Source organism: Dipodomys ordii, unplaced genomic scaffold, assembly GCF_000151885.1.
Source record: "Dipodomys ordii isolate 6190 unplaced genomic scaffold, Dord_2.0 Scaffold160, whole genome shotgun sequence".
Taxonomy (NCBI): Eukaryota; Metazoa; Chordata; class Mammalia; order Rodentia; family Heteromyidae; genus Dipodomys; species Dipodomys ordii.
The window spans coordinates 2,817,925-2,844,596 of NW_012267376.1; the positions used below are offsets into that span (position 1 = coordinate 2,817,925).

A 26,672-nucleotide genomic window follows, 5' to 3' on the forward strand; every position below is an offset into this window, starting at 1 on the left:
TCATTTTGACATGTTTATTACTTTTTACTTGTACAAACATCAGATGTGCATGAGTTAAAAAAATTAAGGAAAATGTAGGGTGTTAAAAAGAAATACAAAAGAAATCTGAGACATGAAACAAATATGAATTAAAATAAGAAGGTATTCACATACTACAAATTCAATATATTAAGAAATCCTTTGATCCAGATACAGGACGAGCCTCTGCCTTCAACTATTCACAAACAAGTCAGCCTGAGTCCCAATGAACAGAGAAAGGCCCATGAGAAGTCCTGATGGCCACAGGTGAGGACCAAATGAGTGGATGAGGGATGATATCTATGAGGTATCACCACACACACACAATCCTTCATTATCTGTTCCAGGCCAGCCGTAGGGTCACCACATCAACTGTGCATGGGAGACTTACTCCATCGTGTGTCTTCAGATGGCCTTCAGGACGGGTTCTTCACACTTAGGAAAAATGGAGACGAACACCGAGCTGTGGAGTTGAGGCCAAATGCTATATGCTCTGACACTGCCTGCCCAGGGTCTGCACTGAAGGTGAGCTGTAATGAGACTGGGAAAGGTAAGGGTGTAGCCCACTGCTGTGGAGGGGACTGTGGCCTGCTGGGCCTTGCTGGTGCTCCTGCGGATGCAGACACAGGGCTTGTCTGCCATGACCCTGATGACCCTAGGGGCCCATCTCTTCCTCTGCCCTGGCTTCCCAGGGCTCAAATTCCCACAGGCCCTGCTTCCTTCTGTGGTTAGGGAATGAGGCAGCATTGCTGTGACTACTGCTCACTTGCCGTGTGTTTCCTTGCTTATGAGGGTAAAACGCTGATGTGAAGGGATCCTTGGACTTTGCCATGCACAGCCGCTCTTAGCTATGCTTACCCACAGCTTCCCTGTACAGGGCCCCTGGGCCCATGCACTGGTGTTGGTGATCTCACCAACACACATCTCATTCTAGATGTGTGACCCTGGACCGGTCCCCACCCATCTCTGCCCATGGACTGTGACACTGAGGTACTAGCAGTCCCTACACCTCAGAACACTGTTTTCCCATCACCTGAGCTTCTGTTCTACAGTGCCTGACACAGACACAGTCTAGTCAAGGTCACAAACATGAACATCTCCCTCATTTTTTCAAGCTTTACAAATTTATACCTACACAGAAAAATTAAGAAATGTGGTATTACTGTGATGTTGCTGTATATCCATGTACATACAACAAACCTGGCTGTGTACTTGTACTCACATTGTTTGAAGAAGATGCTGCACATTTAAACATTTTGTTGTGACAACTTTGTTTATAAAAACTTACTTTGTAAAGCAGGACTCATAATTCCAAAAGGGGTTTCTCACTGTCCTGTTTTTCCTCAGCTGCTTCTTCAGATCCTAAGTGGTGGGAAAGGAGAAGGAAAATATGTCTCATCCCATTAAAGTATGAACTGATTCACTATAATGTTGACAGGCAAAATAATAAAGATTCATGTTTAAACCTCAAGAGATTGAACATAAAAAGTGACATTTTAGTTTTCACTTTTTACAGGAGAAAAGTTTTAAAAATACAACCAAGCACTTGTACTAACTTCTTAGAAGGACTTTTGCTAGTCTTCCTCAACCCTGATCTCGACAGGCCTGAGAGTGTATTTTTGTATGCAAATAATGTATAAGAAAACCATGTTTAAAGTTCACCGAAATGGGTGAGTGAGGGGATGCAAAGGCTGAGGACAAGGCTGGATGGTTGCCCTCCGTTGCTGACAGCAACTATTGTCCACTTGTCCCCCCAATCACTCACAAGACCATGTTATTCCTACATATCACACAGCTAGGCCAATCCTTAGGTTAGTTCTCAGAATAATACTTATAATTCATTATCTCAATTTGTCTTTCTAAAGTTAAGACAATAAAGCTAAGCATATTGAGTTTACAAAAAAGCTAGATGATATTTCCATAATATACCTTTAAACTAGAGTCAGGTTTAATTCATAACAACATGGAAAATACATGTGCATTAGGGCAAAATCAATGCATGATAAATACAATTACAGTTTTAAAGTAAAAGGCCAAATAGATAAGTGAAAATGAAATCTAGAAGAAAATAAACATGTGTCTTTTACATATTTTATGAATATCTTAGAATACCAATAGTAAGCCTTAATTTCTAATTTTAAGTGAGTTGTATATGACCTGGGTAGCAGTGGCACGCGTACAATGCAGGGAGAATGCCCGGAGCTGTAAACACTGATGTTGTTAATAGGTGTAGAGGAGAGGAAGCTTCAGTTTTGTTCTTTCCAGGATTTTACAAAAACACTTAGCCTTTCCATAGTGAGAGAGGGAAATACAAGGTAGCAGGTTCACACAGACAGCAAGCAGCCCATCTCCACTGATCTAACCTGTGACATGGTTCATTAAAAGAAGACAAGTTGTTTCAGAACTCCGCCTGGATTATAGGCAAGGAAAAAGGTGTTCATGGGGAAAAAATGGTAAAGAATCTTAAGATTGTGTTCCATATCTTAACTCCACAAAGTCAGGAAGTTCAAGTTGAATTTGGTGAAATGGTGTGACACTGTTTTCCAACCCACTGGCCTGCCATGAACCATGGAGAGCAGTGTGCTTTAGCTGCTTCCTAATACGAGAGGCGTTTATTAGGCCCTCCTATTCCTAAACTCATGGAAACCACCATGAGCAGAAAGTATTCAGGCAATTGTGATCATTCTAAGAAAGAAAAACAAACAACCAAAGTATAGTGAAAACAAACCTTATCTTAAGTGTTTCCAAATGTTGTATTTAGCAAGTAAAACATCTGAGCACCTACAATTAATGTATTCAAATAACTATGTAGAATCAAATTAAAGAACTAAAAGCTAACAAAAGTAAATTAAGGCCAAGCACTAGTGGCCTATAATCCTAGCTACTCAGGAAGCTGAGATCTGAGGATCATGGTTTGGAGCCAGCCTAGGCAGATATATCAAAGACACTCTTTCCAATTAACAAGCAAAAAGTGAGAACTGGGGCAAAGCTGAAGTAGCACAGTATTAGAAAAAAGAAGACTATTAGGACCCAAGCTGATTCATGCTCCAGTATCAGAAAAAATCAATTAACTTAAATAAAACCCATATTTTCAAGTAGGAAAAAATTACAAGAATAAACAAATAGGAATTGGGGGCGGGGGGAGAAGACATTCTGGACTTGCAAAAGCCGAGATTAATGAAACATTTTTGAGAATGAATCAAGAAAATACTGAAGAGGGCCAAAAGGCCTGTGCACTGGAAGAGAAATTATCCAGTCTTAAGAGACAGAAACCAAAAGAGCAACTTTCCATAGGACACAGTAAACCTTCTTGTAGAAATCAATCCAGGAAAAATAATAATGTCCACTGAAATACATTCCTAGGAAAGTTCAGAGCTAGGTTAAACTGATGAACTATTCTATATGTAAACCACAGAACAGAAGCCAGCCATAAAAAGACTGAGATGAGTCCTATCTAATTTTGGGATGAGGATTATGCTGGCCTCATAGAACAAGTTTGGTAGTGATCTTTGCCTTTCCATTTCATTGAAGAGTTTGAGGAATACTGGAATGAGTTCTCCTTTGAAGGCCTTACAGAATTTGGCTATGAATCTGACTGGTCCTAGGCTTCTCTTAGATGGGAGGTCTTTTATTGCCATTTCCATTTTAATACTTGATATAGGTCTATTCTATGCTTCCATTTAGAAAGAATGATACTGGGAAGGTCCTGGTTCAACATGATAGAACACTAGTTGCCCAGGCCCTGAAGCCTTATGACCAATGAAAGAACGAAAAATGAAGAATGAAGAATGAATGAATGAAGGGAAGGGAAGACATCTCCCTATTCATGAGGAAATGGGAAGATTTAGAAAAAAAAATCATCAAGTAAGCCAGATTCAAAGAAACATAGGTTCCATGGTTTCCCTCATTTGTAATAATTAGAATATGTCTAGGATAGTCCTAGCAGAACAGTTCAATAGCTATGTCTATATATAAAATGATGCTAATCAAAATGAACTCCACAATATGGAAACGAGGATTTGTTTTTGTTTTTAATGTACTGTGTGAAGTTATTTCTTTTTTCTTACATTTTTCCCCCCTGTGGTTTATACACTGTTGTCACTGTTTTTGATTTTGGTACCTTGTGTCTTGTATATACATCATATGAAGTAGGCAAGAAAACGTTTCCCATGATAGCACCTGGAACCTTTAGGGTGCTATTTAACCTACAACCTTTTTATTGTTAATAAGTTATTTTGATTCAACCAGAAAATAAATGTATCATTTGCCAGTTAAGTGTCTTAGGTGGCAGGGAAGGGGACACAAGTCCTTGCAGATGCCCTCATGCCTACTAGAGCAGCAGCACTATGTCAGGCTGAGAGTGGTTTACACCGTCAGATAGGAAAACTTGCATTTTTACTTGCTGGCATAATGCAAAAATGTTGTTCTAAAGGACACGCTCATTTTATTAGGAACATTAAGTTCTGTAATTTGACCCTTCAGACAATGAAAGTACAAGAGAGCAGGCAAGCTTTTTGAGTGCTTGTTCTCCATCCACTACAACAGATCTCCATTGTCTTCCACAAAGCAGCTCTCCAGAACACTGTGGAATTGTCTGATCCTGCTCAGCTTCACCCACAGAAATGATAATGCAAAAAAAACCTACTAGGTGGTGCTAACACCACAGAAACAAGCAAACCATCACAACAGTAAGCTTGATGGAGAAGGAAAGCTACAGGTAGAATTCCTCACTATCATGAAACTGCTGATCTGAGCTTTTGTACACTACTATTTGGACACTATGTCAGGATTATCTAAAGGAATTAGATTTGTCTCAGGAAAATAGATTATAAACTTATTTTATTATAATGAGTCCGATGGCATAAAACACTTGAAAGAAATAATTCTTGCAATGAGATCCTGAAGGGTTTAGTACACTTAGTTTCTAGTGCCTTACAGATCTTCTAATCCATATCTGTATTTCACAAGGTCACAAGCATTTGCATTTGCCACCCCTTTTAGACTGCTCATGAATAGTCCACAATGTAGGTGCCCACAAGTTCCTTTGTCAGTGACGTTCACACTGCTGCACTCTTCAACTTACACACAGAGCTTTTTCACAGGAATTTCTTTAGTTAGATTGCATGTCTAAAATGTTGGTAATACAACATTATCTCTAACTCAACTTAGTAGCCTAGTGGTAGAAACAGACAGGGTCATTACTGAACACAATGCAGCCAGAGCATAATGAGCTGTGGAGGAAGTTGCAAAGACCACACGGGATGCACTGACCAAGACTGCCTGAGCAATGGCAAGGACAGAAAGAGCACAGGGTTTTTGGAACACATACAGAACAGAAATGTCAAGACGCAGAATAGATGGAGGGCTTTGGAGCTCAGCATTTTCAGAAAAGCTACGTAGAAGGCATTAACAAGGCCAAAGGCTGGACAAGCAGGTAAGGAATGATCACAGAGGTGCTTTTTGCCAGGCTAATGGTGTATTTTTTTAGGTCTTTATGTCAGTGAAGGCTTTGGGGTTTGGGTATGTTGCTGGAAAGGTCAATTATGCTTTTCCAGACACTGGTGGGCCATGTACACAAGTGCACTGACAATCAGATTCACACAGGAGCCAAGGCTCTAGTCCAGCTCCGCCACTGTTGACACGTATGAAGCTGAGCAGTTACATCTACCTCTGCCTCACCTGCCCCTGTCTACACCAGGGGCAATGTGAGATTCACACCCCAGAGCCAAGTTGAGGAGAAAAAGAATGAATAGTAGTACAGTGCCAAGAGCAGCCCTGCCCAAGAAAGCCAGAGCAACTAAGTAATTTAGGATGTAGCACTATCACTAATATTTTGTGTGGTAATATCACAAAATGTAGCATCTTAACCATTTCTAAGTGGATCATCCAGAGCTTTAAGTTCATCTACACTGTGGAAAACCATCAGAACCTCTCTCCACAGCTCCCTCTGTCCTGGGAACAAGGATTCTACTTGATCCTGAGATGTGACTACTGTAGGGCCTCACCAAAGAGGTTGTGAGTTCCTGACCAAGAGCCAGTAGCTCCTCCTAGCAACTCAGAGAATTGAGATCTGAGAAAAATGGTTCAAAATCAGCAAATAACCAGCAAAAAGTCCAAAGTGGAGATGTGGCTCAAGCAGATTAGTATCAGCTTTGAGAGTAAAAGCAGAACAAGTTCATACTCCAGTATCGGGAAGGAAAAAGGAAAAGGAAGAGGGCATTGATGACTTATTTTATTTAGCACAATGGGCTCAATGCTAAATTGTGCTATGACATAATTAAATATCACTCAGTGTGTGTGTGTGTGTGTGTGTGTGTGTGTGTGTGTGTGTGTGTGTGTGAGATATATTCTACTGGATGCATACATCTTTGTTTTATTCTTCATCCATTCATGGTATTTGGGTTATTTTCTTCTCTGGCCATTGTCAGTACAAAATTATGTAAGTTCCTGCTTTTGTTCCTCCCAGAAGTATCCAGTTATATGGTGATTCTGGGCTTCATTTCTGAAAGAAACAGTATCTGCTTTCTACAGGATGTAGCTCCGTTTACATTCTCAACTTGAACACACCAATTTGGACACATCCTCACAACACATCTTTACTGTTTTGGAGGGTTTTTGATGCAGTCCCCTTACTTGGGTGAAGGTGTGTCTCACGGTGGTTCTGACCTGCATCTTCCTAGTGATTAGCGACATGAAGCATTGTGTTCATGCACCATTTGGGGTCTTCTAGGAATTTGGTGCTGAGAACACTGTTATTTAGCAGAGTGTTCTGGTAGCTGATGAGTGGAAGGCAATACTGGAGGCTGGGAAAGAGGTTGTGACAAATTCTGAAGCAAGGAATGTTGATCTAGGATTTGACCTGAGAAGAAATGGTAGGACTGGACTGAGGTGAGGGAGGCAGAAAAAGGAAGGAGCATTGACATAGGTGTGTGAATGTATACAGAGTTGCCATTCTCAGCCCTGGGCAATCCCAGAGAACGTTTGGCTTAGCAGTGGAAGACAATGGAGAGTATGAGGACCCGTTCCTCCTCTGCCTGACTCCTAAAGCAGGGATCATGAATCTTAGGAGCTAGGCCTCTTCTCTACTTTCACTTTCAGCCTCTCTGCCTCACACTCTTCCTAACTCTGAGCTTCACATCCTGATGTGAATGTACACTCAGTGTGCTGACAAAGAGATGAGCAGGAGAGGAAGGAGGGCAGAGCTTTTAAATTATAAGCAAAGATATAAATAGCAATTAAGTCTTTACCTGCTTCAGATTCAGGAGGCGAATAAAACTGACCATCAGAAAGCCCAGCAGGGATGAGGGCTGCTCTCTCTGAAGCATCCTGAACTATCAGGAGCCCTGGAATAGAAGAAATGCAGGCATTGGGATGCACCTCCCTTCCCCAGGAGTTTGGCAGTGAGATTAAGTATTGTCAAAAGGTATCATTATTAAAAAATGTTCTTATGAACAAATTTACCCTGCAAATCTTTCAATCAAAAATGAAAGGCTTTACTAATAATTCTATAAAGACAGAAAAACAAGTTGTTTTTAAATTGCCTTAATATCTTAGGATATTAAACTCAGTATTGAGTGTTTCTTTTTCCTGAGAATGACTACCTTGTACAAGTATCGACACCAACCTCTAAAACAAAATACAAAGTGAATCAAGACCTGGTCAACCTGTACAATTGGTCTATCATCTACATCTGGTTAGAGAAACACCAGAAGCCAAGTGTAATACTTCAGTGGCCTTTCATAAAAATATAAGAAGAGTAACACATTGGTTTTAAAGGAGGATATTCCTGAAGAAAAGATGGCAAAAACAGGTCAGCTCCAGAACACTCCCTCCTGATGAGGACGGCCATCACATATACACAGGGTGCACACCTAGCAGTGTGCCGTATCTGCCACTAATGATAACAAATGCTGCTTCTAATTTGTCATAAATTGTGTATTGAGCTTTATTAATTACTGTGAAATAACCACTCATGTGTCCATCTTGTTAAACTTGCAGCACCTTCAGCAGAGTTCATCTTGAAAATCAGATCTAATGAAAGTAGCCTTTAGTGCTTCCTCAGTCTCATCTGCCCCTTCTCTGCCAGAATAGGGGCACAGAAAAGAGACACACCTTGTAATACTGGGGACACTCTTTGAATTAAAACTCTTTTCTTAAAGACTGCTTTTCTGTTAAGCAAACTTTTCAAAATAAAACTATGTTATTTTTGATCCTGCTGTGTGTGAAGTTATAATCACATTTAGACTGTTTCCTATGAGGTGGATGACAGAAATGGACCCATGTGGCCAATCTAGAGATAGCATGGGTGTCTACACTGACTTGTCAAAGAGGGGTGGGGCAGGGCTGGGCTTCCATGAAGGCCTCCTATGGGGAGGCAGTAACAGCAGTGAGCCACACAGCTCAGGCCATCACTGGGCCTTCCAAGTTAATGGTGAGGCAGTCCTGATAACCTAGGCAGGACACAGGTACACATGATGCTAGATGCCCTTCAGAGGACAAGGGAGAGCTGTGTGGGCTGAGCAATGCATTGGTGCAGGGAGGGCAGGAAAGGGTAGGCAAGGTCTGGCTTGAGGTCTCCCTCCTCTGAAGTCCATCTTTCCAGTCCCAAGTCCAGGCACTTATCTGATCTATTTACCACCCACTCAGCAATACAAGGCAAAAGAAAATACTTTGCAGACCCCTGGACTATGTGGGGAATTGCTGCTCTTTTCACTAATAATAGTTTTCTGTGCCCTTCACCAGCAAAGTTCTGTTGATATGCACACAAGGTTGAGTATCTTATCATGAGTATAAATATGGTGGCTACTTTCAATGTCATTTGACCAGGTGTTCCGCTGTTCTTTCTGACAATTAGAAAGAGGATCTGCCTGTCGCTATCCCACTTACACAACATTTCCCTCTATTTTTGTGTAGCCATGCAGCTGCATCCCACCCATCATCTGAATTCACATCTAAAAGCCACATCTCTCCCTTGTAGCTCAGCAGGCTGACTCTGACAAAAACTTACTGTTTTCTTCTTCTGCTTCTTGAGGTAACACTTTGAAATCCAGGAACCATGTCTCAATCCAGGCAAGGATGAATGAAATGATGGGCAGCACATAGCCAAACGCCCCTTGAGAGAAAAGCTGGAGGAAGAGAAATGAACAGGAAGGGGAAGGGCAGTGATCAGCTTGCACTGGAAAGGGGCTAGTGTAATCCTCGCAGAGGACAGTGGTACAGGAAATGGGACAGCCATACCTTTGAGAGGATCACTTTTGCTAATAAAAAGGCACTGGTCACTGCTGTCGTCAACTGTAAGACACATAATGCAGCACGGCTCAAGTGAGATATTTCATATATGAGGGCTTCTCCCTCAGGAGACCCACCTGACAGGAGCAGGTAGTACATGAGAAACACATGCTCCTTCCCACAGTATACTCGCTCTGTCCCCTCCACCCAGACTGGGAAAAAATGGACTCCTTGTGGTGGACTCCTTGATTGGTGGCTTATGGTATTTCTTCCCTGATGATATACACAGAAGGTTTCTCCATCAGAGGTGCAACATCCAGGGAAGAAAGGCAGGCCAGGACTCTAGGACTGTGAAGGACAGAACATCTGTACCATGCATGAACCTTGCCACTTCTGCCTCCAATTAAGATATTCAGGTGTGATAAAATCTGACCAAAATGAATGCCAGGAGCTATTAATGACAGAACCAAGGCCAGGAAACATAAGCATCTTTCTCAGTGATACCAGCAGAATTTCAGGAGAAAACATACACTCTTGCCAAAATGAGCTACTGGAGGAAGAGGCACCTCACCTCCTGGAAATGCGTACTTTACAGGCTGACACTAAGTACTTGCAGGTTCCAGCTGACTTCTCCTTATTGAAAATGTTCTAAATAAGAATCAGAAAAAAGGGGCTGGGAAGGTAGCTCAGTGGTAGAGCGCTTGCCTTGCATGCATGAAGCCCTGGGTTCAATTCCTCAGCACCACATAAGCAAAAAGAAAAAAGCTGGAAGTGGTGCTGTGGCTCAAGTGGTAGAGCGCTGGCCTTGAGCTAAAGAGCTGAGGGACAGCGCCCAGGCCCAGAGTTCAGGCCCCACGACCGGACAAAAAAAAATCAGAAAAAAATGGATTTGCTATAACTGAGACATCCTTAAGACATTTTAGTCCAAAGGCAGCATCACTGAAATTTCTCCTTAAGACAAGTTCACAGAAGATACTGAAGCCACTTCCTTGCAACTCTGAGGGCACATAGGTTAACCTCTTTTGTTGGAAGAGCTTTGCAATGGACAGTGTGGCTAATAGTAGTTGTTTTGAGTGTGGAATCAACCCACCAAATAGAGATTGTTGGAGAAAAGCAGTAAGTTATAATTATCACGCCCCAAGTGTGAAAGGGTGACAAGTCAGCTTAGTTAATTATATTCCTAAAATCAAAGTTCAGGAGTGGGTCTAACCTCCTGGGATGCTAAGTGTGCTCAGGCAGCTATGACCTCTGGTGGACCCTGTCTTAGGAACCAGCATAGCCTCCATGCCAGAGACCTGTTTTCTCTTGAGCAGACTCCTCAGACTGAAGAGCTAGGCAACCCCCTCCTCCAACTGACTCATTCAAGTAGAATTGCTTGCAACTCTTGCAACCTTAATACCTATCAATGGGACACACAAGGTGCCCAAGTTCCATGCTAGATGCAAGGAGAGAGGAGTAAAATGTGATGGTCCTCAAGGAGCCAGAAAGAACAAAAGGAAGGTGTGAAGGTATAGGCAAGCTTTCTGTTTACTTGAACATCAAAATAAATGGAGACCCAATCATGGAGGAAAATCATGGAACAGTATCAAAGAAAAAGAAGAGATTTCCACAGGGTTTTGTGACAGAGGTACTATGCTCATCTCTTCTCTACAAAATGAAGTGGAGGGTTTGTGGAAGCTTGGCCAATAACCATGCTGAGCCTCTAGAGTCAATGGCCTGGCATCCTAGATACCTGGCTAGTTAATCCTTGACCATGGAAACACCTCTGGCATGTTAAACTTGTGTTAAACCCACTGAAGTGAGCCCAGAGGGGAAAAGCCAGGAAATCTCATCTCCTCTCTCTCAGCTCAGCCTGTGATAAGTGCCCTGGCCACATCCCTGGAGGGATGACCCACAGAAGTGCCCCGCTCTGCTCAGCATACTCACTGCGATAGCCCACCAATGGCGCAGTTTACATACGGCATATGCAAGTATCAACACTTTAAATCGAAAAACTGCCAAAAGCTAGGGAGAAAATAGAAAGAGAAGATAAGCAATTTAAAATACAACATATACAAAGTAGCACAGCTTTCTAAACTTGCCTGACCATCTTGAGGGTACATTGCTATCTCAGAGACGTGTGGATCCCTACGTGTGCCTTCCTCCCCAAGATGCCAATATAACACCACCCAAGTAAAGTTCCCAATTAACTTCTCATTACAAGAAAAGAAAGAGAAAAAGAGAGAAAGACAGAGAGAGAGAGAGAGACAGACAGACAGACAGACAGACAGACAGATAGACAGAGACAGAGACAGAGAGAGAAGGGGGAGGGAGGGAAGAAGGAAAAGAGGAAAGGAGGGAGGGATAAGTGGGCACTCTTACAGTGCTATCATACAAAGAGGTAAATTTTCATTTCAGAAACTAGGTTGTACCAATGAGATCTATTTTATATTTTAGCCCGGTGAGAGGGTGACAGAAGGAATGTGGATAGGCTCCCTTTGCCGCCCTCCCTCATCTCCATTCAGAGAATCTATTAGTGAGTAAGTCAGGAAGTAGGGAGACAATGAATGGGGGCGTAACTTAGAGGAAAATTAAGAGTCTGCATATACCAGAGGAAAAATAATGGTCCTGGGGCCTATTTCAATGGAATGTGCCCCTGGTTTTAGTTTTGTTAGGCTGAAACGAGAGGTACAATGAAAGCTACTTACAAAAATATCAAAATAAGAAGAGTAGTAGTCATACTGCACCACCTCCCTCTCTAAGGTGCTCTCGATGCCTCCATTCACCTAGAAAGAGGGGTAAGAAGCAAATGGGGAGGGATGACATAGCAAGAGAAAACAAGACCAAAGGCCCACATACACTCCTCAGAAACCAGAAATGTTTAAAAAACAAAACAAAAACAGAACAAAAGAACCCAGTGAAAAAGGGGCCCATAGCATGCCACACTTCCTCAGTTCTGAGTTCAATTAGTTACCACATCTAAAATGTACAATAAAAAAATCCCTATGTCTGACAAAAACAAACAAACACACACACACAAAAAAACGTGGTAGTTCATATTTGGTAGGTCCTATTTTGGCCAACTAACATGTCACATAAAAAAAAAGGTGATGATCACACAAAAGTGTCTTTTAAAGAAAGAAATGCAACAATTTATTAAGGGCTTCCTTTACTTTCTGATCTGTCTGGATAGCTTTCCATCTTAAAAAAGACCTGATCTCATGGCAAACCTGTATGAGAACAGTTACCATGACATAGTTAGAAGTGAAGAATTCTCTGTTGGACTTTTGTCTTTCTTTGCTCTTGGTTTTTAAAACATTTCCACTCCTGGCTGGGAATGTGGCTCAGTGGTAGAGTGCTTGCCTAGCATGCATGAAGCCCTGGGTTTGATTCTTTAGTACCACATAAATAAAAAATGCCCAAAGTGGTACTGTGGCTCAAGTGGCAAAGTGCTAGCAAAGTGAGCAAAAAGAAGTTCAGAGACAGTATTCAGGCCCTGAGTTCAAGCCCCAGGACTGGCAATAAATAAATAAATAAAATTTCTACTTCTATATAAATATGTAGAGTTATGCATGATAACCTACTCCTACTGATGTCAAAATGAATTTTAAATGGTAAAGGTCAAAACTGTAGAAATGAAGTATGAAGTACATATTTAAAGACATCAGAGAAGAAGATGTATGTTGGACTACTGACGCAACATGAGTCAGTCTCTCTCTGTGAGTGGGGCCCAAGAATCCACCTGTTCGGAAGGGATGGGAATATGACATACAAGAGTTCACTCAGGTTCCTCATTTTAAACACAATCCCGGTGTCCTCTGAAAGAGGACAAAACAGAGCAATTAACCAGATAACTGTCTGGGAAGAGGGGAAGATTAAGAAAGAACATCTTTGCAAGAGTCCCTAGTTAATTACAAAAGAACAAAAGCTGTCACTAAGAGAGTGGTTCTCAGCTTACATACAATTTCCTGGATCTGCACTTGTTATGTGAATAAAGGAAACCATAAGCACTATCTTCTCTGTGCCCTACTAAGAATCTGAGGATAGCACAGACTGGCTGTAGATCTGCCAAATCACTAGGCTGAAAACCTGGCAGCAGCAAGGCTGTGTCCCCCTATCCCTCATACTAAGAGAGGTTATCAAAACCCATACTATTAAAAACGAATGATAGTCTAACCAGCATTTTCCACAACACATCCCTTTTCTGATAGCATCCATTTCTGATAGCAGTCAAAGTAGCCAGCACAGACCTGCCAGTAGGAAACACCCCTCTTTTGTATCTGTTCTTTAAAACATCCTGACTTTGTGCCACCTTTAAGGAGTTATTCATAATTTAATCTGTAACCCTAGTCCTTACTTTGCAATCTTTAGTGCAAGCTGTCTCCAATAAAGACCATACCTGCCCTGCCCAATCAAGTTCTTTCTGGTTGAAACTGAACTTCCTTCCCATCTGAAATTGAAAACGACCCAGAATTGGAGACTTTTGGAGTACCAACATATCATCATAAGTGGAAAACTCCATACCTGACCTCATGTGAAGAAAACTGCAGGCCCACAAAAAGTATAGCATAAAAGTGCCTTCAGGCCAAGTGTAAAAGCATTGATGAAAAAATTAATTTTGTTTTGAATTGGATCTCATATCTAAGACCTCATTGTATATATGCAAATACTCCAGACTTTTCAAAAATCCAAAATCTGAAATACTTCTAGTCTCAGGCATTTTAGATAAGGGATCTTCTACTGTACTGCTCTTTTAGGTCTCATCATTGGACACCCTGGTACCATCTTGAATGAGAAGGTGTGTAAATTCAGCCTTTCAGCAAGCTTCTGTTATGGCTTCCTTGGTTTTCTCTCAGGTGAGCTCTCTCCTAGTCAGACCATCCCTCATGACAATCTTTCAACTACTTCTGAGTTAAAAGTACTTGCTGCCAACCTTCTTCTCATTTAACTCATTCAACACTACCATGATGATCTTAATCCCTTCACCAGATACCTGATGGGCACCAAGTGCCGACTACTGTTCTAAACAAAACAATGTCTCTGTCTCTCTGACTCGCACTGCAGCAGAAAGTGAGGCTGGCTGGTGAATGAGAGTTAAGGGAGGAGGCGGCAAATGATGGGAGGGCCTCTTCTACAGGAGGCCACCCTGGGCCCAGTAAGGAATGCCAGGAACCAGATGCAAGGCTTTCAAGGGAATAAAAGCATGGTGGGTTAAACAAAATGTATTATTACCTGGACTTTATTAATGTAGAACTAGAGAATTCAAAATTAGTATGTTACAGTATGCATTATATTTCTACTGGACAGTATTGATTTAGACAATTACTTGGCAATATAACTGCATTATCCCCCAGAAGCCTTTTGAATAAAACTTGCTCAAAGATTTAGAATCAGCAATTGTTTTACAAAAATGTATACATAAAAATCTCAAATAAGGTAATAAGAATGCAAGTCGACAGACTACCTAAAATCTATGCCAGAAGCATTTTGTTTTCTCTTAGGAAAAGAACTAGCAAACTTTTCTGAAATAGCCTAGAAAATAATTTTTCCTTTTGAGTCAAAAGGTCTCAACTCAACTAGTTGATACAAAGAACAGAGGTGTAAGTGGATGGATGTGGTTTTGTTCAGCAAGATAGTACCAACACAGACCAGTGAAATTTGTCTCATAGCTTATAGTTTGTAAATTCTTATTACTGAGCAAAACATGTTGAAATCCCAATATCAAGTCCAGAGAAAGTAAAGTTTATCAGATTTGTTTCAAACAATAACACAGAATATACAGTCTAAATCTGCTAGAGAAAAAGACAATGTTGCCTTATTTAAAAAAAAAAAAGAAAGAAAGATGGAATTCACAGAGACATAAATGATAAGAAAAACTTTTTTAGCTGGGCACCAGGGTAGCTCAAACCTGTAATCCTTGCTACTCAGGAGGCTGAGCTCTGAGGATCACAGTTCGAAGCCAGCAAAGGCAGGAAAGTCCATGAGATTCTTAACTTCAATCAACCAGCAAAAAGCTGGAAATGGAGCTGTGGCTCACACAGTAAAGCACTATTCTTGAAGGGGGGAAAAAAGCACAGGAACAGTACACAGGCCCTAGGACCATTACTCAAAAACAAAAATAGTAATATCCTCCTTCTGGAAATACATCTCATGAAGTAATTGAAAAAAAATGTCAACTTACATTTAGTTCTATTATCCACAGTAAGGTAACAAATAAGAGGTCAAAGGTGACAAACAAACAGAAAGTCCTTCTGACATCAGATATGCCTTTCTTCTCCCTGCCTTCATAGGACTCGATCCTGGCCATGAGCTGTGCAGGGTTGATGGAATGGACATCACGCAGGGAAGCATGGGAGCTCTGGCTTCCAGTGAGGGTGTTCTCCATGTCGTCTGGAGGTGGCTCGTCCCAGAGAAGGGATAAAGAAACGCTGTTCCTACCTCACCATCCCTAGAGAAGACAAGAGAGACAACATGTTAGCTTAAGCTCACGTAATGCAACCACGTGAGACCTAGTGGCTAATTGATCAATACTGTTTTGACCAAAGGCACTGACTGTGTTGTTGGGCACTAACAGTGCAATAAGAAGCATCACTTGTTCTCAACACTGCAAAACAGCTGCTTTGGAAAAGGAGGTTGATAAAGAAGGATGCAAACTTGGAGTAGGAATGTGCCATGGGACAACAAAAGGTTTTCCTAGTAACCTGTACTGAGCCTCTTGATGAGAATGCCAACCCAATTCCCTTGCTGTGCCAAGAGGTAGCCCGTACAACTTCCTTTCTAATACCTTTTTCAAAGTATGCAGTGTCATCACTCAAACAACACACCACAGAAACAGACACAAATATATAGAAAACAATGAAATCACCATAAGTGAGAACCTACCTGGCCCACACAAATTGACATATTTATTAAGGATCAGCCACATGTGAAACATTGGGCCAGTGACTAGAGGTGGGGTGGGAGAGACAAATGGCAAAGACCTGATCTTCAGCTTCAAGTTATTCTTTCATAAAGGAGGTAGTATCTTCATAAATAATTAGTAAACAAAGTCTAAGGTAAGCATAACACAAAGAAGACTGAATATCAGTGTTGTGGGAGGTTTTTGTGGCCATAACAGGCTTCAAAAAAGGAGGGCCTTAGAGAGGATGCATGACTTTAAAGGAAACCTAAAGCTGCTATGTTCCAAGAAAGAGAGACTAAAGCAAACTGAAAGCAGGACAAGTGTGTCTGTACATACCAAGTCACCAAGTCACCAAGTGTCTGGGGAGAATCCCAGGTCATGTGACTAGAGGGCTGGGCTGGGAGTGTGCAGACACACCTGCACAGGGAAGTAAGCATGCCATCCACACCAAAGGTACACCGGCTCAACAGAGGGGCAGGGAAAAATGGCAAAGTCCAAGAAGAAAGAGGTCACTGCTTCTAAAATGCTGGCAGTTTCTTCCTTTCAATGTGGTTAAATAGAGTTCCAGGGCTAGTTGATGTCAATAAAGCTAGCTATACAGCACTCATGGTTCATTTCTCCAGGATACAGGTATTCAATTCCAGAATCCATGTTTTCTCAATGTCTGACGAAATTCTTCACACTCAGAAAAGTAGAGGTCATAAAGTAAAGTTATGAACAATGCCTTTCAAAGTAATGAAAAGTACACTGGCTTTGACCAAGTCGCATTGAGCATCTGAATAGTACAATTTCAGAGTGCTCTGGATGATGAACTTTAATCTACATGTTCTTTTGCCTTAACACAATGTAAGACCATCTCTCTGGTCTACAAGCCCCATCTACCAACCCTCAATTCTACCTTGGAACCTCCACACATAGTCTACCTTATTCCCTATCAAATGAATGTAGGCGTTCTAGACTGTGGAAGTATTGCAGAGACCATACAAACAAGTCTGCAAACTGATGGGTGTGTAGTAGGAAGACCCCTAGTCAGGCAGGCAAGCCCACCTAGTCGTCCAGCATGACAGAGGCCACCGCAACAAAGTTGTTAATAAAGAAGCAACTTTATTGAGAAGGTTCCTACAATGATGGTCAGGGCAGCAGCATAGACTTGGGAGCGGATACTGTGACCCCGAGTGGCCCCATTCTTTGGTTTTTAAAGGCAAAATCCATGAGGTTGAGCCCAGTCATGCACAGGTGACCAATGGGATTGTAACACACACAAAGGATTGTACAGTCACACCAGACCACACACAGGTGGCCAATGAGGTTACAGTTTGTCTGTAATGGCTGTTTAAGCCAGCCTATCACCTTGGTTTAAAATGGTCCACAAATTTAGTGGGTAAGGCTTGGTCTACCTTTTGGTGGGCAAAAGGCAGAGTTTACCATAAGCATGTGCAAAAGGCAAGGTTTACTGTAATCAAGTGGGGTCGCCAATTTGAGCCAGATTACAACCTGTTTTATCTGTCAGTCTTTAACTCAACAGTCAAGGGTGGGTTAGGTTGTTAAGGGGAAGGGGACCAGATGCATTTTTTTTTTTATTCCAGGCCCATCAACTCTAAAATCCCTAAAACATAGGCAAAACAGAATCATACTGGTTTAGGCCCCATCTCAAGGTCTACTTCAGGTGGGGGAAAAATCTTGCCCACATACTGGTAGCAGTGTTTATCTGCTGGCCTGCACAGATTTCTTAAACCCTAAACTATAGAAGAAATCCAGATCTTCACCTAGCTTCTCTTGGAAAACGTGGGAAATCCTGGCAATAACTCTAGTTCACCAGCACTCCATTTGCCTCTGGTTCCTTCTGGGGAACAGTCAGTCTTCAGATTCCTAATAGTTGATGAGCAGTGGAGAGGGCAGTGTTGGGTGGGTGAAGGATAACTTAAGAGCATTGTCTAGTTCCACATCCTATTACTGCTGCTGACTAGTTGTGTAACTTTGGACAAGTTATTTTCTTATGCCCAGATAAGGGGCCCCAAAGACCACCAAGGAGCCAATTCTGATGTAAGCACATGAGAGTCATCTATTACAAGCTCGAGCCTGCACTCACAACCATCACCGATGCAGCGGGTGAGAGCTGAGAGCCCCGACCCTTCCTCTAGCAGGGTTTTCATAGGGTTTTTAGGGACTTCTATACATCATTGCAACACTTAACAAATCATATCACACCGCAGGAAAATCATAAAATAATTCTAAAAGATGATTAGTGTAACCAGTGGCGGGACCCAACCAGGTGCTAGGGATTGGCTGGTTCAAGGGGTTGATGCTCTTCGAAATGATTGGCTGGAGTAGATGGTCTGAACCCCCACCGAAAGGTCCTTATCCTGTTAGCTGCTGATTAGCTATGGTTAGTGGAATTTTCCATAAAGGGGGTTGGTTCCTGGAATTTGGGCTCAAGGTGATCAAGGGGAGTTGCTGATTTCCTGGAATATCAAGGGGAGTTGCTGATTTCCTGGAATTTGGGCTCAAGGGGAGTTACTGACACAGTTCCCGGAAAAAATGGAATCCAAACCTAAAATCACTACATTTCATTCACGCTTCACAATTTAACCTGCCCAAGTTTCTTTGTAAAATGGGGGTAGCATTCAGACTGCAACCTAACCTTGTATAAACCGATAAACTGGTTTACACAAAATCGTTGTTCTCAATGGGGAGTAGGGTAAGGGATAGGGCTATAACTCCTACTCGATCTGTGGGGCCATTTAGGGATATTTTGGTCATCAGTCCTACCGGAAGTGCCACTGTCCTCCAGGGAAAGAGGCTAGAGATGGTCCTAAATATTAAGTAAAGCACAGAATAGAACCCATAAGAAAGAATTTTCCAGGCCCAAATTGTCAATGGTCTGGGGAGGAAAAAACTTTGACATGAAGATAACAGAACAGCTCCGGACACAGAGAAAACCCTGTAAGACACAGCATTAGTAGGAGCCAGTTCTGGCTGGTGACATCACACTTGCCAGAATAACTTCTAATGCCTCAAGAGCTTCTTGTGTTACCCTTGATGAGTTTACAGTACCACATGACTAGAAAAAGCTACCTAAATTACCTGGTTCTGCATCACTAATTCTATAAATCAAGAGGCTAATTCAAGGGGCCAAAAGTGCTGACATCCAACTGTAATCTCAGGTTTGTGGGTAGTGGAGATAAGGGGATTTGGGTTAAAGGCTACCCTGGGCAAACCAATTAGTAAGACCATCTGAAAACAAGCTGTCATAGTGATGCACTTATAAGCCCAGCTATTTGGGAGTGGAGGGGGAGAAAATATGAGGATAGTACCAGTTCAAGAACCTACTTGAAAACTAAACTAACTCAAAGAGGGCTGGGGAGATAGTCAAGTAAGAGAAAAAAAGAAAAAGAAAAACAGACATTCTTTTTTTTAAAAAAATATGAAATACATCTTTCTGAAAGACAAAGAAAATAAGAACACAGTGAACAATAATGCATAGTACTTGAAAAGAAATATTGTCCTGGAAGATATGAGACACAGAATCTTGTGACTGCTGCAACTTAGAAAGTACTGAGTCAAACTTCTCACATTCCAGGGAAAAGGTTCTCTAGTCCCAAAAGATGTATTTTAGAAAACTTTGACAAGAGAAATAGAAGAGATGGATATGAAACTGAGGAGTACTTAGCCTAACACTACCCAATGCCTGTCTAAGAAGATTCTTCAGGCTTGAATACTGAACTCAAGAGTCAGGGATCACTGTGAGTTCAGGTTTCAATCTTGATTCACGACAAGAAGGAACTTCCAGATCCTTGTCAAGCAAGTGAAGCCATCAGAAAGGCCCTGTTATGGGGATAATTATTTAAGGGGCTGCCAGGAACTCTGACACATGGCCTGTATCACGCTCTGCTATAATGAGTCCTGAATGCTGATCAGGCCACGGGCCGACATTGCAAGTAGCAAAGGGCCCTGCCTACTCTCTCTGAGCCTTAGTTTTCTCATCTGTAATATGAAAAGGTAGAAACTGTTGTGAATTTCCAGTAACATAAACACAGAGAACACTGATATCATTTGTGGCAATGTGCCCTCCATGTTTACCACCTGAAGATTTGAATTCCTCACAAGGGACCTGAGAAGTCAGTGCCTTAAACTGAAATAGGAGACAGGTTCTACTGAATCAAAGCCAAGAACATCTACAGTGTTGCTCACAAAGCTGAGATTATGAAAATGTAAACAAATTATATTAAGTGAAGTAAGCCAGACCCAAAGAAACATAGGTCCCATGGTTTCCCTTATTTGCAATAACTAGTATATGTCTAGGACAAGCAGAAAAGCTCCAAAGCTATGTACATGTGACTATATAAGATCATGCTAAGCAAAATGAACCCCGAGATAGGGATACAAGTAGTTTTACCTTCTTACTGTTGTTTTTAATGTATTTATAATGTACCATGTGATTTTTTTTTGTTTCTTCTGTATGTATAACCCCTGTTTTCACTGTATTTGATTCTGGTGCCCTGCATCTTGTATATACATTTTTCTAATTTGGGGAGGGAAAAGGAAATAACATGCTGAAATAGGATACAGGCTGACCCATTGTAACAATGAGATGTACAAGAACTTGAAAACGAACTTTACAACCTGGAGTGGGGGGGAGGGGAGAAGAAGAGAAGAGTTGGGGAGGTGGGGAGGGAAGGGATAGTAGGGGAAAAACAAAGAAGGAGGTAACAATGCTGGATAGGAAATGTACTCATTACCTTACTCATGTAACTGTAACCCCTCTGTACAGTATTTTTACAATAAAAATATATATACGGAAAAAATGTTAAAAAAAAAAACAAGAGCATTCTATAATCTACAAAAACAAACATTGCATGTATAACACAGATGGTTAAGTCTTCTAAGTTCATGTCAATATATATCTAGGGCCAACTTATATGACAGAGCATTACCAAAGATGGCAAGATTAGTTTTAAAATAGAAGATGGCAAGACTGGCAAAGAAAATCTCTCAAAAGTTATGTGAGGGCTGGGAATTAGTGGTAGAGTGCTTGTCTAGCATGCATGAAGCCCTGGGTTCAATTCCTCTGGACCACAGAAACAGAAAAGCTGGAAGTGGCACTATGGCTCAAGTGGTAGAGTGCTAACCTTGAGCAAAAGAAGCTCAGGGACAGTGCCCAGGCCTAGAGTTCAAGTCCCAGGACTGGAAAAACAAACAACAGTAACAACAACAACAAAAAAAGTTACGTGAGCTGCGCATCTGTGGCTCACACCTGTCATCCTAGCTGTTCAGGAGACTGAGATTGTAAGACTGCAGTTCACAGCCAGCCTGGGAAGGAAAGACGTGAGACTCTGATCTCTAAAAAACTACTCAGAAAAAGGTGGAAGTAGCAATGTGACTCAAGTAGTAGAGTGCTAGCCTTGAGCAAAAGCAGCTCAGGGACAGTGTCCAGGACCTGAGTTTAAGCCCCAGGATTGTCAAAAAAAAAAAAAAGTTATGTGACTCAAAGCATTCAACAAAGAGACACAGGAAATGTTTCACTGAGAAAGCTCAGCAATGGAGTGGTCCATGCAAAGGGCATTCCATAGAGAAGATGAGCAAGGACCACACCAAAGCAAAGGCCAGGAGCCTATTAAGGCCACAGGGCTCACTGAAGACAGAGGGCAGTAAGTAAACTGTGGAGTCAAATCACAAGGTCCGGACTTTTAGATTATGTACATTAGTTTTATGAACGAGCTTAAAAGACATAGATATCAAAATATCCAGTTGTGATATTTTGGTTTAAAGAGAAAAATATTCTTCACCTAAATTTAAACATTTTACAATACTTAAGAATACTTAATATTATTCTAATTTGATTAACAGCAAAAACAATCTCCATTAAGACAGTCCATGAATCTGTTATTATTCATAGAATATCTCAATTATAATCACTAAAATAAGCAAAATTAAGAAATAAAAAATGTCTTTTTTCTAATTTTGGACAATATTCCTCAACTATATAATTTATAACTTACTTCTACTTTTTTCTTTTGCGCTGGTCCTGAGGCTTAAATTCAGGTCTGGGTACTGTACCTGAGCTTTTTTGCTCAAGACTGACACTCTACCACTTGAGTCACAGTACCACTTCCTGCTTTTTTGGTGTTTAATGGGAGATAAGAGCCTCACAGATTTTCCTGTCCAGATTGGCTCTGTCTGAACTGCAATCCTCACATATCGGCCTACTGAGTAGTTAGGAACACAGGTGTGGGCCATCGCACCTGGCTGTTTATTTTTCAAAATCATATTGCTAAGAAAGAGAAACTGCATCATTGAGCTAACCCAAGAACTTCCTCAGTTTTGAGTACTCCACCTGCTACCAGAAACTGTGATCCAGCAAAGTCTAGGCAATATTCTCACATTTCTGAATATGAGATTAAAGCTGGAAAAATAGTAACAGATTTCAAATCCCTTCCAAATGTTTCTAAAACTAAAGCTTATATTTTAAAGTCTTTTTTTAGTTGCCATATTGGTGATTGAAACTGGAGCCTTGCATGAGCTCTACACCAAGCTATATATCCAGCCATTTTTATTTTTATTTACTATTTTACTTTGACACAGAGTCTAGCTGTCCAGGCTGACTTTGAACTCCTACCAAGTCAGCTTCTCCAATAGCTAAGGTTACAGGTTATCTATTTAAGTCATCTTAAAACCAAAGAGGCATTTGAAAATTTGTATCTATTCACTGTTCAGAAAACAGAAGGAAAATAAAGCAAAAGATTTTTTAGCCCTGTCTCATTTTACAATTATCTTTTATGAGTTTATGAACAGTACATTCTAGATAATGAAACACTGTATCTTCTAGATACAGAAACTCCTTGTTATGGGAATTTAAGTCGGAAACAGCAGAAAAACTCAAAAAAGGTAAGGTGAGAACCTGATACCAATTTGGCCACTGTCTTTTATATTTCCAGTTTAAGCTTCACAGCCCACCTCTAAAATAAGTCAAATCACATGAGTCCTAAAATTTTACATCATGAAACACGTTTTCAATAACAGATCTGTAGTGTGGCTAACCACTCTGGGAAGCAATGAGTGCAGGAGAATAAAAAACGTTAGAGCAACACTAATGCACTCAACTTGTAGTAGTTGATAAAAAGGTTCAACAATGATCTTCGCAAAATGTTGACAGGATTAGAATGTATGCAAAGTACCTGATCCTGCAGGTACTGAAGGAGATAACATCCCCCAAGTAACACAAATTCTAATGGAAAAAGTAACCTACTTCATCCTGCAGTTTCCCAGAACTTGATTGGATAGAGCAGGGACTGCCTTCCAGTGTGATCCAAATGGAAAGCAGGTGAACAGTACTTTGGAGAGGATTCAAGGGAGGGAGATAAAAGCAAAGGTTTTGAATCCTGTCTGTAATAATAGAAAGTTTAATAACTGCATGGGATACAGTGTGGGAGGAAAATACTTTTTCCTTTCATTAAAGGCATCCCTGCAACTATGTCTTAACCAAAATAAAGCAGAAAATGGTTAGTCTATGAATGCTTCCAAAGGAAAACATGGTTCTGGAATATGCAAATCATCTTTCCTTAACCAGTGTGCAATTCCCACTTGGGACTCAGATGGTGAAGTTCCCACTCTCTCCTATTACTTCTCAGAGCTGTCCTCCATGTCACTCCCTTAGGTTTACTCTGTTCTCTGATCTCCCTTCCTTCCTGTAACATGACAAGCTCATTGTTCCTTTAGCTCCTTTGGAGTTTTACTGGAAATTTACAGATCTTCCCAAGGCTGACTCACTCTAAAAATTCAACTCTCACCCAAACCATCACCTCCATGGGAGGCAAACCATAAGTACATTTCCTCACATACCCTAAGCCCCCATCGTGGTGCATCTTATTCCTTATAAACATGATATACTATCTCAAATCATTTTTCAGTTTGCATGTCCAGCTCATCTCCACCAATTGCTAAGGTCTTTGAGGTCAGGAAACTGCTCAATCACCGAATCTCTGAAATACAATGAATGAAATAGACAGACATTCACCAGATACGCCCACCTTTGGTCCTCAGCCCCACCCAGACCTGCTGGCCCCTCCCTCTCTCCACCCAGACCCACCTGAACTCCCATCTACCTCACTTCTGACACTCAAGACCATGCTGCTACCTAGATAGCAGAGGTTGGCATGTGCTCTCTCTCCAGGCAAATATGGCTCCTCTAATAAACCTTGTAGTAATCTTTCTCCTGTGCCTGCCTGCCTCTGCGTGGTCCCCTGGGATGGCTGTGACTTATCCTTTCAGTAATAATCACCATCATTCTATGAATTTATGTCCTGAGAAGTGGTTTTCATTCAACTTTTTTTTTTACTGCAATTTTATACAATGCCATCATGCAATCTTAAAAGGCCTATGTGTAAGAAGGCAAGACTTTAAAGAGAATGAACACTTTCTGAAATACGGAACATTCTATCAGTAGGCATACTATTCTATATATTTCATAGTAAACATTTTCACTTCAGGAGATGATAACCCACTGTCTTATTAATCCATAAGGCAAACTTGCTATGTATTGTTTCATCAAATATATATAGAAAATCAATAGGAATTACCTGTGTAGAACCCTTCCGAATCCCACAGTACAACACTGGACTAACCCAGTGTGTTGGGAAATTACAACTTGTTATTTTTACTACGTTCATTAAAAGTAACAACAGTTTATAATTTATCTGAACCATTACTGAGTCAAATGATGAATTCAGCTGATTCTATTAGTGAGGGAGATGAGCAATCATATGAACAACTGCCACCTTAAGAAATGAACAGAAGCTTTGGCACCCGTGGCTCATGACTGTAATCCTAGCTACTCAGGAGGCTGAGATCTGCTGATCTGTATTCCAAGCCACTCAGGGCAGAAAAGTCATGAGACTCTTATCTACCACTAATCACACAAACGCTGTGTATCAAGTGGTAGAGAGCCAGCTTTGAGCACAAAAGCTGAGAGACTGGGTGGAGGCCCCAAGCTCCAGTATAAGCACAGACACAGATACAGACAGACACACACAGACACACACACACACACACACACACACACACACACACACACACACACACGAGTAAAGTTCCAATGTGAACTCATTCTGAAACAGAGGAAGGGAGAGGGAAGAAAAAGGAGAAAGGGAGAACAGGAACAAGGGGGGAAAAGGAGGAGGGAGTGGGAGGGACAGATTTCATAAAGAAAGATGGTTAAAGTATTGAACTGAGGGAGAGAAAGGGGAAGGAGGTGGGAAGGAAGGGAGGCAGGGAAGAGGAAAGGAGGAAAGGGGGAAAGGGAGATAGGGAGAGGAAAGGAAGAGGGAGGGAGGAGGGAAGTGAGGGAGGGAAAAGGGAAAGGGGGAGGGAGGGGCAGGCGTGCCACCGATTTCATAAAGAATGGGTGACTAAAGCAGTGAACAGAAACCACAGCCAGACCCTTCACGCCTCAAGCTTTAGCTTTTATTGTTTTGTTTGGACGCCACTCTCCCGGATGAACACGAAAGGCCCGTCCCCCCCCCCCCCACCCAGGTGTCATTCCCGTGCTTTCCAGGCCCCGAGGCCCTGGACGCTGGGGAGGCTGGCCCGAGGCTGGACCCCTCAGGGTGGAGGCTGGGCCCTCCCAGCCCGTCCCCAGCACAGACTCCGCTCCGCCCCCCCCCCCGCTACCCCCAAACCGAAGCAAAGGCCCGGGCCCAGGGACTGGGCGGCTTCTCCTCCTCCTCCTCCCGTGCGTCGGCCCCGCGGGTCACCTGGCCTCAGGGACTCAGTTTTCCAACCTGTCAAATAGGGCGATGAGAAACCCAGCCTACCTCACCGGGTGGTTCCGGGCCGGCGGCCCAGGCGGGCCTGGAGGCTGCGGACCGCTGGGCGAAGGGGCGGGGCTCAGCGGGAGCTGGGACTCGGCCCAGCAGGCCGCGAGCCGCCCGCCGCCCGCAGCCAGCTACCACGGGACCGCCTCCAAGGCCGGCCCGTGACGTCAGCACGCTGACGTCTACGCACAGAACTCCGGTCGGAAGACCCGGCTGAGGGCGGAGCAAGCCAAAGAGGAGCCCACCGATTAGTCAAGGAGATATCAGTCACCTGCTGGCCAATAAACGACGCGAGATGGAGGAGAGGGGCGGGCTGTCTGGAGCTCGGGTGAGAGTTTGCGCTGTCTGCGTGGTGCTTTTGTTGGACGTCTCTTCCAGTGGTGGTCTGCGCTCTGTTTTGTTGCTCCCGCCATTGCGGTGGTTTGATCTGGCTCGGGAAAGGGGTCGTAGGGATGGGTTTGGGGGCCCTACGCTGTCTGGTGATGGAAACAGCACTCATCTCTGTGTCACGCCCCCCGTCTGGAGAGCGGTTATTCAGCTGCCACTGCGTAGCCCACATCCGATCGTCTGTCTGTCCTTACAGGCTTGAGCAGCATCATTTATTAGGCTTCACCCCCACCCCGAGAGGTGGGACTGTCGTATCTTCTTTTCTTCTCATTTTTGGGTGTAGGGGCAGGGGTTGGGGCTGGGAACTGACTGAGAATTTTTGCTCAAGACTAGCACTCTGCCAGTTGAGC

The 26,672-nt window shown here is 42.3% G+C and overlaps 1 protein-coding gene and 1 pseudogene across 2 annotated transcripts; one reads left to right on the forward strand and one right to left on the reverse strand.

Moving 5' to 3' along the window:
• On the reverse strand, nt 1–26,081 carry Stard3nl (STARD3 N-terminal like). Of its 2 annotated transcripts, XM_013032970.1 has the most exons (9): nt 25,936–26,081; nt 15,407–15,673; nt 11,934–12,011; nt 11,173–11,250; nt 9,256–9,309; nt 9,026–9,143; nt 7,266–7,361; nt 1,307–1,380; nt 1–453 (listed from the first exon to the last, which is right to left on the reverse strand). In XM_013032970.1, exons 2-8 carry the CDS (start codon nt 15,608–15,610, stop codon nt 1,322–1,324), a joined length of 687 nt encoding a protein of 228 aa, XP_012888424.1. In that variant the 5' UTR covers nt 15,611–15,673; nt 25,936–26,081; the 3' UTR covers nt 1–453; nt 1,307–1,321. The 2 variants fall into 2 exon arrangements, with proteins under 2 accessions (XP_012888424.1, XP_012888425.1); XM_013032971.1 differs by lacking the exon at nt 11,173–11,250.
• Nucleotides 18,178–26,672, forward strand: part of LOC105998273 — a 78,539-nt pseudogene continuing 70,044 nt past the window's right edge.

Bases quoted from the DNA above. Each gene is read 5' to 3' on its own strand.
- Stard3nl (XM_013032970.1), bottom strand. From the start codon at position 15,610: ATGGAGAACACCCTCACTGGAAGCCAGAGCTCCCATGCTTCCCTGCGT. The intron at 12,012-15,406 runs GTAAGTTGACAT...CCCTCTTTCTAG, and splicing joins TGTGGATAATAGAACTAAAT to GTGAATGGAGGCATCGAGAG. The intron at 9,310-11,172 runs GTGAGTATGCTG...TGTGTCTTACAG, and splicing joins GCCATTGGTGGGCTATCGCA to TTGACGACAGCAGTGACCAG.